At 40.4% G+C, this 14,356-nt stretch overlaps 1 protein-coding gene across 3 annotated transcripts; it reads left to right on the top strand.

Annotated features, from left to right (window-relative positions):
- The first annotated feature begins 1,834 nt into the window (after nucleotides 1-1,834).
- On the top strand, nucleotides 1,835-13,992 carry LOC146965271 (RCC1 and BTB domain-containing protein 1-like). 3 transcript variants are annotated; one of them, XM_085765142.1, is made up of 13 exons: nucleotides 2,006-2,020; nucleotides 3,304-3,414; nucleotides 4,017-4,262; nucleotides 5,656-5,806; nucleotides 5,889-6,055; nucleotides 7,141-7,299; nucleotides 7,417-7,524; nucleotides 8,647-8,789; nucleotides 8,891-9,081; nucleotides 10,459-10,585; nucleotides 10,674-10,825; nucleotides 10,929-11,059; nucleotides 12,698-13,992. In XM_085765142.1, exons 2-13 carry the CDS (start codon nucleotides 3,319-3,321, stop codon nucleotides 12,836-12,838), a joined length of 1,812 nt encoding a protein of 603 aa, XP_085621268.1. In that variant the 5' UTR covers nucleotides 2,006-2,020; nucleotides 3,304-3,318; the 3' UTR covers nucleotides 12,839-13,992. The 3 variants fall into 3 exon arrangements, with proteins under 3 accessions (XP_085621269.1, XP_085621270.1, XP_085621268.1); XM_085765143.1 differs by lacking the exon at nucleotides 3,304-3,414 and having other exon boundaries at nucleotides 1,835-2,020; XM_085765144.1 differs by lacking the exon at nucleotides 3,304-3,414 and having other exon boundaries at nucleotides 1,872-2,020; nucleotides 4,020-4,262.
- The last annotated feature ends 364 nt before the right edge of the window (nucleotides 13,993-14,356 follow it).

Below are 14,356 nucleotides of genomic sequence, written 5' to 3' on the forward strand. Positions count from 1 at the left end.
CAAAGAAACATCAAAGTCATCCACTTGCACAGCGGGGACCCTTAAAAAAAAAAAAAAAAAAAAAAGATGTCTGGCGGTGTCCACACATTCTCAACACTGAAAATTAGGTTACAGTGAGCACTTGGGGAAAACAGCTCGTTGTGTATTTAACATGCTTTGTTTTATAAGTGGCATAGTTTCTGTTTGCTGAATCCGTGCACGTGTGCCGGTGAATACACTGTCTACAGGGTAATGATTAACCCGGGGGCCCCGCACACACTTGAGCTTGGGTTTTGGATGGAGAGTGTGACTGAAAAGTGCAAAGTAAGATAACAGGCCTGTATGTGGAATATTAACACTGCTTGACCTAGATCCAGACTCCACAGGGCCCGGGCTTATTCAGAGGCAGACACGTTGTGGTAATATAATACAGCAATTTGAGGGTGTATGTACAAGCACAGGAAGATGTAAATACAAATGGTTGGGTCCTTGAGGCAGTTGGAGTAACATTTGACCTAATCACAAGGTCCTGTCTCATGTAACTACATCATTATCTAATTTTTGATTACTGTTAATTGGATGCTTATGTTAAATTTAACTATATTAATCACTACTAATACTTTTTTATATACCTTTTAATACTTTTTTTAATAGTGAACAGAGAAAAAATGGTGTGACCAACCTTTGTCGCCCCAGTTCTTCTTGGTACGCCTCCTCCACACAGGTTTTGGTGGAAAGGTCGTCTCAAGCTTTTTGGAGAACTTGTCTCAGTTCTACTGAAGTTTGCAGCGAGACCATCTCCTTGCAGGACTGTCTGTTCTTGTTGCTGAAAATAGATCTGTAGGACTCGGGCTGTATTTGTGTTTGGGGTCATGGTCATGCTGTGGACTGAATTTGGGACCAGACAGTCAGACATCTCCCTGATGGGACTGTGAATCCAAGCAACTAAAGTGAGAATACTCCACCTGCTGAGGCAGAATCACCAATGAGACCCAAAGGCAAAAACAAAAAACCACAATGACAGATGTTGAATTTTTTTTAAAAATTGAATTTTCATGTGTATATTATACAATAATGTGTACGGTATATGTATACAGTCACACATTCACAGATGAAGAAAATGAAATTAAACTATAACCACAATAATTTGGCTATACATCATATTTATCAAATTAAATTAATGATTTGAAAATAATATCATCTATTATCTCAATATTTTGATTTTCATTCAAGATTGATCGATTGTTGGATAGAATAAAAAGCTGAGAAATATGATCAATACTTTCATGTTAGGCCTACCTGTTAATATGAGACTCTTTTATAACCAAAAGCAAACTTCTCGGGGTATCTCACTTTTCAGTCATCCACAACCAATATTCATTTATTGTTTAGTAGCCTAGTTAAAATAAAAAGAACAGGGCATTAATTGGGCAACTTTTACTTTTTTCAAGCAAAAATGAAAACAACAACAAAAACATTAGCCTGTCACTATGAATATTTCTTTGTTTACACATCACAGGAAATGCAAATGAATGTTTTTTTCCCTGCTGGTTTAACCATAGTCTTATAATAGATCCATGGGTTTAACAATGTATGTAATATCATATAGCCTAATATAATTATAACCATATTGTAGGTCCTAAAACTAGAGCAGGTGCGTGGCTGGCTGCCTCACCTGTCTGGTAGCTACCTAGCCTACTCACTCAACCATTGTAGCAGCAGCTACTAACTGCTTATTAGACGTTTATGTGTGAATTAGTTGAAACTCCCCATTACCAGTGTGGCCTAGATTCATCCTAACCGAGCTCCACTTCGTCTGCAAACGATTATTTTGGTCTTCTGAACACGTGACGTTACTTTTCCTCCCCGTTTCCGCAAATAAACAGGAGCGTGAGGCGAGAAGGAGAGAGTGAACGGCGGCTCCGGGACCAAAGTGAGAAGACGGGAGGGACACGGACAGCTCACCGACCGACCGACCGCTGCTGCTGCCATGGTGAAACCGTTATCCACGACCATTACCGAGCACGAGCCCATCTAACAGGTGCGTTGTTGAGAACCGTTGGTGTTTGAATTTAGTAGCGGCTAACGTTAACTAACTCGCTAACTGTAGCCAGGAGGATAATTAATTAAATCAACAAAATAAACAAACAAAAACACACATTTGTCGTAGTTTAAAAGCGACTCTCCGGTGGCCGATGAGTCTAGCACCAGCTCTGCTCACTTCACCGTGTTGTGTCAGCTCGATAGTTTGCTGAATAATGCGTTTGTAAGTAACAATGGGCAACATTAGCAGCCAGGCAGCTAACTGTTGTTGTCATTGAAACAGTGAGGCAGGCGCGCGCTGTTTAATCTCCGCCGCGAGGAAGGTGGTTATTAAGAGTTAACGGTCGATTAAGCAACGTTGGAAGGGCAAACAAACACTAACCTCACTGACCTGGCTAATTAGATGTTATATAATTAGCAAAACTTTAGAGAACTTTATAGTTATTGAATTAGACATACAATAAGACTGTTTATTCATCCCACACATGGGAAATGTGGTTGTTACAGTAGCATTGTAGCATACAAGGTAGAAAAAATATGCAAAAATAAAATGATATCGAACATAGAAAAACAAAGAGAGGAATAAAGACTATCTGTAACTTATATTCTTCAATTTTATATGAGTTTTTAAGCCTTTTTTCCAGTAGAAAGTCCAATACAACCCCAGTCCTCCCTGTTTACATCTGACATTTAGCCTAGGTCAAACCCTCTCCTCTACAGCTGCCACATGAATCCAGAAGTCACTGTAAATGAATTGTCCGTTATTTTGGTTATTGATTATTCCAGCTCCTCACATGTGAGGATCTGATGCATTTACCTGCCACACCTGATAATCTTGAGTGTGTCGGGGTTTTTGACTGTTGACCAGATAAAGCAGTACATTCAGAGATGTTGCCATGGACTGAAGTTATTTTTTTCTAATCTCTTCTGAGATTTGATAGATGAAATCAATTTGGTAAAAGTAATCACCAGATGAATCAATAATGAGTTGTGTTGTGTATTATTTAATTATTATCACTTTGGTATCCATACTTTATGCACAAGTTCCATTTGCGTAATATTTGGGCAGGTACATAATCAGTAATAGCCTATGTCATTTACAACAAGTATTAATTATAGTTGTTTTTAATTTCAATAATGAAGTGAAAATCATATTTCCCTCTTGAATTTAAGGAAGTTGAACTATAGAATGAGATAAACAGTCAGATGTAAGTACTTATTACTACACCATATTACAATCTACTGTCTAGATTAACCTGGTTTGTGATGTATATTTTAAAGGTGTCTGCACCATCTATGGACCAGATCCTGCATTTGTCTTATCACCGCTGCCTGTGTCTCTGCTGTCTCAGCTCAGGACAAGGACGATTCATGTTCACAAATTACTACCAGGTTGTGCAGTCGTACAGAAATAAGACATAGTATATTATATATATATATGTAATCTATTTTTTGGTGGATTTTTTTTTCTTGAAGTGCCATTAAGGACTAGGAGTGTCCTTCCTGCTTCACTGCTCCAAAACATTGTGCTACAATTCTAATGAAATAATTTCCCATGTGTCTCCTGTGCCTCTGCATGTTACTTAACCATTTGCTGGTTGCTTCTAACTCTAAATAATTTGAGACTTGACACTCTTGGGAATTTTTATCCCCTTGCACATATATTTATTATAGTGCTGAGAGAAAAATTATATAACGCTTTAAATTTAAAAGCTCTTCAGACCAAAAATTGTACGCTGAGCAGCTTTGGCCCCGATCTCTTGGGAATAAGGTTTCGCCACATGACCACATGACCTTCTCTGTAATCTACTCGGTGAGATCATTCATGGGGTTTACATCATTTCTTACTAAGATGAGCCCCCTTTTCCCCCCAAAACTTGAAAATTGTGCCAACGGTAGTTCTTCTTTTCCTGTATATGTTAAGTGTATTCATTGAATCAGTGTTTACATTGGTTGGAAAATATCTGACTGTCTATTTTTCACATCCATAACAGAAGCTGCAGCACTGGCCGCCTCGTCCGCCCAGACCTTCCCCCTGCCCCTGTCCCCTGCTCTGTCTTTGGACTGAGGTTCTCCCCTCCAGCCCGCTGCCATCGCCACAGGCTCACAGCATCATGGTCGACGTAACCAAATGGCCCCTGTTCAGCCTGATGGGGCCTCAGGAGCTCTCCGCCATCCGGAAAGCATGTGTGTTTGGAACGTCAGCCAATGAGGCCATTTACATGACCAACGATGATGAGGTGAGAGGCCAAAGGGCAAACAGGGTTGGCTGACCTTTCAAGGTGATGATGGGAAGATGCCAGAGTTTATTTGAGAAGTGAACTGATTCATACATAATTTTAAGTCAGGACACCTGTTTTTACATGTTTTAGCTGTTTAACTAAAAATCATGTCTTGCCTACATCACTGACAGCAGGCCTTTTTACAGCAGAGAGGAAGGTTGCTCAGCTTTATTCTCAGTGTAACAATGTTGCAGCAACTTCACTGTTCTGGCTCAGTATCATTGTTTCCAGCAGGAGCTTTTGGACCTTTTTTAGCAAAATAAATCTCTGGTGTTGAACCAGTTGTGCACGGTGGGTTTATCAAACAGCAGGCACACAAAGTTAGCAACCAGCAGGTGAACATAGTAGATAATAAAGAGGCAGGTATCTCACCGTATTTCTTGATGTAAAAACTAAAACATACAGTAGTTAAAAAGAGAGTGACTAGATTAGACTAGAAAAGCATTTTATTGATGAACTGTGTTATGCAGGAAATGCATTGAAAAACAAATATGCATGCAAGAGTTTCTTGCATTGACAAAGCTACTCAACAACCCAACCATTTCTTCTCAGATGTTGATCTCTTTTATTTCTTAATTTATCATTAAATTTACCAGATAGCTGATTTAGATTTACATTGACGTCATTGATGCTCCAACTAACTGATGCTAAGTGACTGAATCTTGTAGCTAATGTGCTAAGGCTATGTAACCGACTAATGAAAAGTTACATTATGGAGAAAAAAATACCATTATAGAATCAAACATCTATAAAATAACATAATGACCTACTGAGTTTAAGTATGTATTTTTCTTGAATGACATTGAGGTCTAGTTGGCCAGGTCAGTTTTGTGTGTTGTAACATTGTTAAACCAACATGAACTCATAGTGCCCTGTCTGAGTAATGAGTCAGATTAAACACAAAGCAGACATTTGGTCCTTCAATGTTGAATGAAAATGTTTAGCTGGCTGGCTAATGTTTAATATATATTTACACACTTCAGTCACAAAATTTATTTATTTTATAGTTATTTACTTAATGGGGCTCATTAATAATTAATGCTAAAGTAAATATCAAAATAAACTCTGAGTTAGTGCGTCTGCCCTCTCAGTGCTGTTGTTCTGTACTGAGCGTGTGTGTGTGTGTGTGTGTGTGTGTGTGTGTGTGTGTGTGTGTGTGTGTGTGGTTATGGATGGTCCATGGTGCCAGATATACATGTGTGTGTGGCTCTTATGAACGCTGCTGCCTGCATTGATGTTAGTGTGATGATCTGGTATGTGACCTGTCACCTACTCAGCTGACTCCGCCCGTGTGTCTGCTTAGCCCTGCTTATCACTCATCCACATTATATCTATATCTCCTCACATTCAGGTGTATGTGTTTGGGTTGAACTGCAGTAACTGTCTGGGAACAGGGGACAGCCAGAGCACCATCGTAGCCAAGAAGCTCGACTTCCTGAGTGGGAGGAAAGTGGTCAGCCTGAGCTACGGCAGCGGACCCCACATCCTGCTGGCCACAGAGGGTAGCTGCTCAAAATGTGTAATCCTCCTCTTCACAGATGGATTAAAAAGTGCTGCGGGATGACTAATCTCTTTGTGTTTCAGACGGAGAGCTATTCGCCTGGGGACATAATGGCTACAGCCAACTGGGAAATGGAACAACCAACCAAGGAGTCGCTCCAGTGCTCGTCTCAGTCAACCTGCTCAATAAGAAGGTCACAGAGGTGGCCTGTGGCTCTCACCACTCGATGGCTCTGACTGACTCAGGAGAAGTGAGTGTCCAGGGTAAAACAAATTGTTTCTTTTACAGGGGAAATTTGGCACAGAACTGAATGGAGGCCTGTTTAAAACCTCCGTAATGACACAGGTGACTCAGCTTTTCAGTAAAGCTGAGTCACACAGACCATTAAGGGAGCCTGAGTCCAGTCACAGCAAGAGTCGGTCCTCTGACCTGAAAACTTAGAAAACTAAGCTCAGCCATAAGGAGTCTATTGTGACTCAAGCAGACCTGCTGTGTTAAATTATATAACACGAGAATGTAAACTTTAAGACAAATGCCCTTTAGTTAAGGGCGCTCTTTACAGCTACAGTAAAAATATCATCATGAATTGGTCATATTGTATAAATGCTGCAGTCAACAACTTCCGTACCTCTAAATTCAGGAAGCTTGGCTATTGTGCATGTGGAGGAATGGTGCAAGTGACAATAGACTGAATTGACCAGATGTCCCTGCTGTTTGGAGACAGACCTCCAAATAAGGGGACATGTCCCTGTTTTTAAGTGTTAAAACAGTTTTAAAACACAACTTAAAAACACACATCTAGCGTTACACTTGTTTTGACCGACAGAGGGGGCTAACTGCTAATTATATTAATCTGTGAGTTCATAACCTGCCAGAACTTTAAAAATGTTTCAATGTTTTTATAAAGTGAAGAAGGGCCCAGCTGTCTGCAGTGCACTGCACATTGCAATATTCATGACATTTTATGGAAAGTGCTTCTCAGTTTTTTGATCATTGGATCCTTATGAACTAAAGGATTATAAATCATTGAAAGAATAGGGCTTCACAACTAGTTTAAAGGTAGGGAGTCGTCACTTTATCAGTCATCTTTCACGCTTCATCGTTGATTACAGTCAAAATACATTAAATTGGGACTGTCCACCTCTTTATTTCATAGCTAAAAACATGTTATTGTGTTATTGTTTTTCATTTCAGAAATCTGATCACCTTAGGACAGAAAATATTTTTTATTTTCTGATACTTCATATCAACAGTATGTTTTTGAATTGAATTTTGAATTTGAATTAATTTTAATGTCATTATTATCTGTCAATCATGTACATTACTGTCTATCAGGTGTATGCATGGGGCTACAACAACTGTGGTCAAGTGGGCTCCGGCTCCACAGCCAACCAGCCGACACCCCGCAGAGTCTCCAGCTGCCTGCAGAACAAGGTGGCCGTCAGTATCGTCTGTGGTCAGACCTCATCTCTGGCAGTGGTGGACAATGGAGAGGTGATAACGTGGTTCAGCCTGGAGACATATACATTTCCATTTACATACTGTATATACATTCTGGTGTTATCCAGTGACATCTTGCCAAAACTCACGTTCTCCTCTTGTCTCTGTAAGGTGTACGGTTGGGGCTACAATGGTAATGGACAACTTGGACTTGGAAATAATGGAAACCAGCTCACTCCCTGTCGTCTTGTGGGTCTGCAAGGTTTATGTGTGCAACAGGTTGGAAACTGCACACACACACACACAAACTACAGTTTTAATTTTTGTGTATGAACACACCACTATGTATTCTGTTTGCAATGTAAACTCAGGTGAAATACACAAAATACTTGCACAATATTGCATCATGCCAGACTAGTCAGAGTGACCTCAGCCAGTTTTCTACTCACCGTCATGCCAAGGAAGGGTTTGGAGAACTTTCAGAGTCATCAAAACGCTTTTGGAGTTCCAGGGGGGGTCCGGCTGGCAACGGATTTTCATATAATGACAGTGGATAGAGTTCACTTTTGAATCATCCAAAACACACACTATGAAACATCCAAATACCTCCATACTGCTCGTCTGAACTGACCCAAATGTCCTGAAGCCGCCACATGGAAAAGTTGTTCGGAAAAAATTTATTTGATCTCTGTTTTTATCCTTGTTGTAGCAGTAGCTCCCAGTGGCTGCGCGAGATTTGCTGTGAGATGTTCTTCCGTGTTTACATCATACATCCAATGGTTTACAACGACGAACGAACATCTCGCAGAAAATCTCGCGCATGCGCACAAACATCAACAGAGCCACTGGGAGCTACTACTACAACAAGGATAAAAACAGAGATCACATAAATTTTTTCCAAACAACTTTTTCATGTGGCGGCTTCAGGACTCTTGGGTCAGTACAAACGAGCACTATGGAGGTATCTGGATGTTTCATAGTGTGTGTTTTGGACAATTCAAAACTGAGCACAATTCGCCGCCATTATATGTAAATCCGTTGCCAGCCGGACCCCCCCCTGGAACTCCTAAAGCGTTTGATGACTCCGAAAGTTCTCCGAACCCTTCCTTGGCATGACGGTGAGTAGACAATTGGTGAATTATCGATTTTGGGTGAAAACTATCCCTTTAATCGTAACATGATATAGAACAAATACCCACATGATAATTGAGTCAAATCTTTAATCAATCAAATTATTATCAGTACATTTTCTGTCAACAGATTAATTCATTCATCGACACACTACAGTATGTAGTCTTTTGATTATGTATTTTTTAAATATGAAAACCGTCATCTGTGTTACATTTGGCATGTTAAAATGATGGACCCACATCTGAAGTTCTCCTCTCCTCTCCTCTCCAGATTGTCTCAGGCTATGCCCACTCCCTGGCACTGACGGATGAGGGGCTGCTCTATGCGTGGGGGGCCAACACATATGGGCAACTGGGCACCGGCAACAAGAGCAACCAGCTGAGCCCAGTTCAGATCATGACTGAGAAAGAGAGGTGGGCGGATCTCCGCCACAGCTGAAATACATCCTCCCTCTCCACTGCGTCTCAACACTGCCACTCACTGGGGTTTCTCTTCTCTGGCTCTTCTTTGACAGGATTGTAGAGATCGCTGCGTGTCACTCCACACACACGTCAGCTGCAAAGACTCAGAGCGGTCAGGTGTACATGTGGGGCCAGTGCAGGGGCCAGTCCATCGTGCTGCCACATCTCACACACTTCACCTGCACCGACGACGTCTTTGCATGTTTCGCAACGCCCGCGGTGATGTGGAGGCTCCTCTCAGTGGGTAAGACGAGACGCTCATGTGCTCAGTGATGGAAACAGTGATTAAAGCACAACAGCAGTTGTTCTGACATTTGATTGCATCAACCACAAATCATGTTTCTGTGACTAAAGTTGACAGCAAGATTTTGATTTATTGATTTTTTTTTTTTACCCCTCCAGAAAGTGATTAGGTTTTAGTTTTGTGCAGGCAGGTGATTGATCACAGGGGAACATTGAACGATTATAATGTAATGTGGCTCCAAATGTTAATAATTACAAAAATATCTGTTTCTCCTCAGCAGATGACTAAGGGAGAGTTGTAAGAACAGTCTTATTCTGCATATCTGCATAGATCCAGTTAAGACAGTGGTTTTCAAAATGGGTCCGTGGACCCCCAGGGGGTCCTTGAGAGGGTAAAAAGGGGTCCCCAACTTTTTCTTGAAATTTTACCACAATTTTTTTTCCCAGAAATATTACATTTTTTCATTAAATTTCTTGAAAGTTGTTCCAAAAATTCACACTATTGGCAGTAATCTCAATGTACACTGACTAAAAAAAGTAACATTCAGTCTCAGAACACATATTTGCGTATTTCTTGTGTTTGTTTTTGCAATTTTGCATTATTTATGTCAGTTTAGAGGTCCTCGATGTTAAAAAGTTTGACAACCACTGAGTTAAGATATTACAGTAAACATAGAAGAGTGTAACATGACCAAAAGCTTATTAGTATGGCAGGTTTCAAAACCAGGTTTACAGTTATTCAGTTACAAAAGAGGCAGTAAAAACATTTGAAAATGCTTTAATCAGAGATGAGCAAAAATCGTTTGATAATAAATACTAACAGTAAAATACCTCTTCCTGACATTTTCACATTATACTGTAGTAGAAACAAGGTTTTGTTTAAAGTTCTTGTTTGTGTCAGGATCAATTTCTTTGAAGCAACTAATTCAATATTTATCTTTAACTAACATTGGCGCTGTCATGTTGCAGTAGTGTTCATTAAGCCCCCTCTCTGTGAGTTAACAATATTGTGTATAATTGGGAAATACAAACTGTAGACATATTGCACATGTTTGCAAGTTTAGCTGTGCATGCCACTGACTAAAAGCCTGTAAATCAAATTAGCTTATTACTGAATTTGAATTGTTGAAGGTCAGTGTATCAGTTAAGCACTGTGTCACTCTGACCTATAATTACAGCCTGGTTATAGTTTATGTGCAGGAAACTTGAAAGATCTTTGTAAAAAAAACAAAAAAACAAAAAAAAAAACTCCTTAATATACCAGTGGTTAAAGATTCCTGCTACAGCTTTTATCTCTCCAAGGTCAGAAGCTGATGTGTGTGTCTTTGTGTGTGTGTGTGTGTGTGTGTGTGTGTGTGTGTGTGTTTTCCTGCCCCAGAGCATGACGACTTCTTGACCGTGGCTCAGTCTCTGAAGAAGGAGTTTGACAACCCAGAGACAGCTGACCTCAAGTTCTGCGTCGATGGCAAATACATCTATGTCCACAAAGCTGTGCTCAAAATCAGGTGAGGATGAACACCTGTCAGAGCTGTCCACTAACGTCATTTATATAAAATAAAATAAAATAACATGTGTATCCATGATCCTGTGCAGGTGTGAACACTTCAGGTCCATGTTCCAGTCTCACTGGAATGAAGACATGAAGGAGGTGATTGAAATAGACCAGTTCTCCTACCCGGTCTACCGCTCCTTCCTCGAGTTCCTCTACACAGACAACGTGGAGCTGCCTCCTGAAGATGCTATTGGTCAGACCACACACACACACACACACACCTACACCTGTCACACCCTGACATTTACCTGTGAGTTGTTCCTACTTACAGAGTCACTGTGTGTCTGCTCTATCAGGGCTGCTGGATCTGGCAACATCGTACTGTGAAAACCGCCTGAAACGCCTTTGTCAACACATAATCAAGAGAGGAATCACAGTGGAAAACGCCTTTTCTCTGCTGTCAGCGGCTGTTCGCTACGATGCAGAGGTCAGTCAGCCAACTCTCTCCTGTTTATGTGTTAATATAATACATAGGGCTGGGACTCGATTAAAAAAATTAATCGAATTAATTAGAGGCTTTGAAATTAATTAATCGCAATTAATCGCATTTTAATTGCATATAAATATTTGACCTGAGAACAGTGAGAAGCATTTTTTTTTTTCACATGGATTTTAGTATACCATTGAATGACTGAATACATAAGCTTAAGCATTCAAGGTGGTACTTAACCAAGACCAACAGACTAGGGATGCAAATTATCGATTAATTCATTAATCGATATTTGATACATACAGATTAAATGGTCTTTCCTTCCAATACACTATGATGATTACTGTAGTATTTAACTAGGCTACTTAAATCACAGTAGCATAAACTGATTTGTTGAACTCAGCCTGATGTAAACATTAATAAAACTCAGTAACCAATCACACAGGCAGCTCCATGTTGTCCCTGTGTGATGTTCAGGGACAGGTCAGGACAGTCTGAAGACAGAGCTCTGAGGGTGAAGTCCTATCATAATGAGATGAGCTGCACCTGTGACAGTGACAGGTCATAGATATAGCGCTGCAGCTGAGCAATTAGCGCTATATAGCGCATTTAGCGTGCGCCCGTGTCTGTGTATCTATGTGCAGGCAGAGATCAGAGATGGTGTTTTAAATAACCATGCTAGCGTTTCACCAGCTCTCATCAGTCATGTATGTGAACCCTTTGGAATTTCTTAGTTTTCTGCATTAATTGGCCATTTAATGTGATCCCTTCTAAGTCACGAACACAATGCCACACAGATATATATATTCAATATTTCATGTCTTTATTGAACATACCCATTCAACATTCACAGTGCAGGTGGGAAAAGTAAGTGAACCCTTGGATTTAATAACTGGTTGAACCTCTTCTGGCAGCAATAACCTCAAGCCATGTTCTTAGGATGTCTGGTGTGAATGGCTCTCTTTAGGTCATTCCATAGCATCCCTATTGGGTTAGATTTTAGCTCTAAATGAATGAATCTGAAGATTTTCTTTTTAATGTCTCCCGTTTTGCAGTAGTTCTGTCTGTCCCTGCATTGCCACAGCAGCGTATAATGGGAGCGAACCGATCTTAGGCTGTTTACCGCAATTTTCTTTTCACAGACAACGTCAGATGGCTATTCAAACATACACCAAGGGTTTTTTTTACTTAAAGAAAGCAGATATGTTTGTAAATGTAGCTGTAATACAAAGTCTCGTGAAGTCTGAAGTGCTCCCGTTTGTTTTCATCTGAATTAACAATGACCAAATTTACTCTTACTGATACGAAAATGTCATCTGATGTTGTCTGTGAAAAAAAATTGTGGGTTTGTGGGATGCTGTGGCGATGCGGGGACAGACAGGACTACTGCATAACAGGAGACATTAGAAAGAAAATCTTCAGATTCATTCTTTTAGACCTAAAATATTAGGAAACTAGAGCCCCAGGTTGATTTTTGCCTGGAATTGTCCTTTAAGCGGGAGAGATGAGATGAGGGTATCTTGTTTGTAAAACTGGAATTGCTGTTAAGGTTTCTAGCATGTATTTCCTAATATGAATATGCAGAGAACCACAAGTTTTGAGCAATATGTTGTGCTCTTCTCTTTTGTCATGTAGGACCTTGAGGAGTTCTGCTTCAAGTTCTGCGTGAACCACCTGACCGAGGTCACCCAGACCGCTGCTTTCTGGCAGATCGACGGCAACTTGCTCAAGGATTTCATATGTCGAGCCAGCCGCTGCGGAGCCTTTAAAAACTGACCTCAGCCAGCGGTAACGATGGGAGCAGACACAGACGATACTGCAGGACGGCGTGGGAGTAAATTCTCAAAGGATGTCATCACTGTCATCGCCCCCGGTTGTCTGCACGTACCTTGACTGACAGGTGGATACTCAGTGAAAATCTTTAGATTATCACTGTCCAGGCTGTTGTTTATCTCATTCCAATACATGAGCTCTATGTGCTGACACTACAGTACAGGGCTGACAGGTAGCAGCTTCATTTCAGAGCACAGTGATGGTGGTTGTTTGCCACAGTGCCTGACTGCCTACTAAGTTACACATATTGTGTAAAGGAGGAAACTATTGCTTGTTGAAGTTTCTTTTTAACTTGAACGACTTTTGCCAGTCGCCTAATATCACTTAACTTTTTCTATTTTTCTGTTTAATTGACCAAGGTACTTCCTCGGTCTTTGCACTTATTTTTTTGTATGTGATTTTGTTTTACTTGACTAAGAGACCACATTCTAGTTCGGTTGCAGCATCTGGGATTCAGGTTGAGGTGTGAGGCTCTGTGCACTTGTAGTCGCGAGAACAGATCGAGTATTTTGAAAACTGGATGGATCCGAGACTGGACTAAGTCGGTGATTACTCGATTACTGGCTTCCCCGGCTGCCATGCTGAGCTTTTGTCCAGGTAGTACATCAGACAGGAACTCAGGTTTTTAAGTGAGATTCAAAAACGGAGTGATTCAGTTATAAACAGTGGATTTCACTGTACATTGTGGGTTGCAGAGGTTGGAACATTGTTTTAGTGCAGCTGCAGCAAAGCATACAAATATATTTTAGTTTGTCTGTTTGCACACAAGAGTTAAATGGCAAATGGAGCCATTAAGAATCGGTTGAATGCACGTGGCCTTGCACAAGCTGACTGGTCCTGGATGAAGATTTGAAGGGCACGTTTGCATCTGCATGACTAACACTGGTCAAAAAGAAATATTTTACAGTATTAAGATGAATAAAGATGTTGTTTAGCGATATCTGCACTACTGCTGCAAGGAACATACTTGCTTTTTTTTTCTCTCTCTCGCTCTCTCTGCAGGACATTTATACTCTAAAATCAATAATGTTACATTGATATGAAGTGCCAGTTACATTTTGTGACTCTACAAGCAAATGAATAAAAAGACTCTGATCTACTTGTGTTTTCTGTAAAAAACAAAGAAAAAAATAAGTTTTATTTTAAGAAATGTATTGTAATTAACAAAACTTAAAGGATAATTACCTTATTTCTAGCATAAAATACGATCATTTACTCACCCAGATAACTTTGGTGTCATTACAAGTAGTTCCGACGAAATTAGATCCAGCCGAGAGCTGCGTATAATGCGAGTACACGGGGCAGCGCAACGCAACCTCTAAATAACACATTATCTGCCGCGAAACTCAGCGATGACATCATCCAGGTCAGAGGTTAGTAGGTCAACCTACAGACGCCGGATGTTGATAACGGGTAACCCCGGACTCAGAGAGGAATAGCACTTATAACAAAATATTGGTG

Source organism: Trachurus japonicus, chromosome 21 (assembly GCF_045865225.1).
Source record: "Trachurus japonicus isolate A0001 chromosome 21, Traja_1.0".
NCBI classification, from domain to species: Eukaryota; Metazoa; Chordata; class Actinopteri; order Carangiformes; family Carangidae; genus Trachurus; species Trachurus japonicus.

Coding starts and splice junctions, on each gene's coding strand:
- LOC146965271 (XM_085765142.1), top strand. CDS start 3,319: ATGGACCAGATCCTGCATTTGTCTTATCACCGCTGCCTGTGTCTCTGC. Junction 7,525..8,646: donor AAGGTTTATGTGTGCAACAG/GTTGGAAACTGC, acceptor TCTCCTCTCCAG/ATTGTCTCAGGCTATGCCCA. Junction 11,060..12,697: donor CTGTTCGCTACGATGCAGAG/GTCAGTCAGCCA, acceptor TTTGTCATGTAG/GACCTTGAGGAGTTCTGCTT.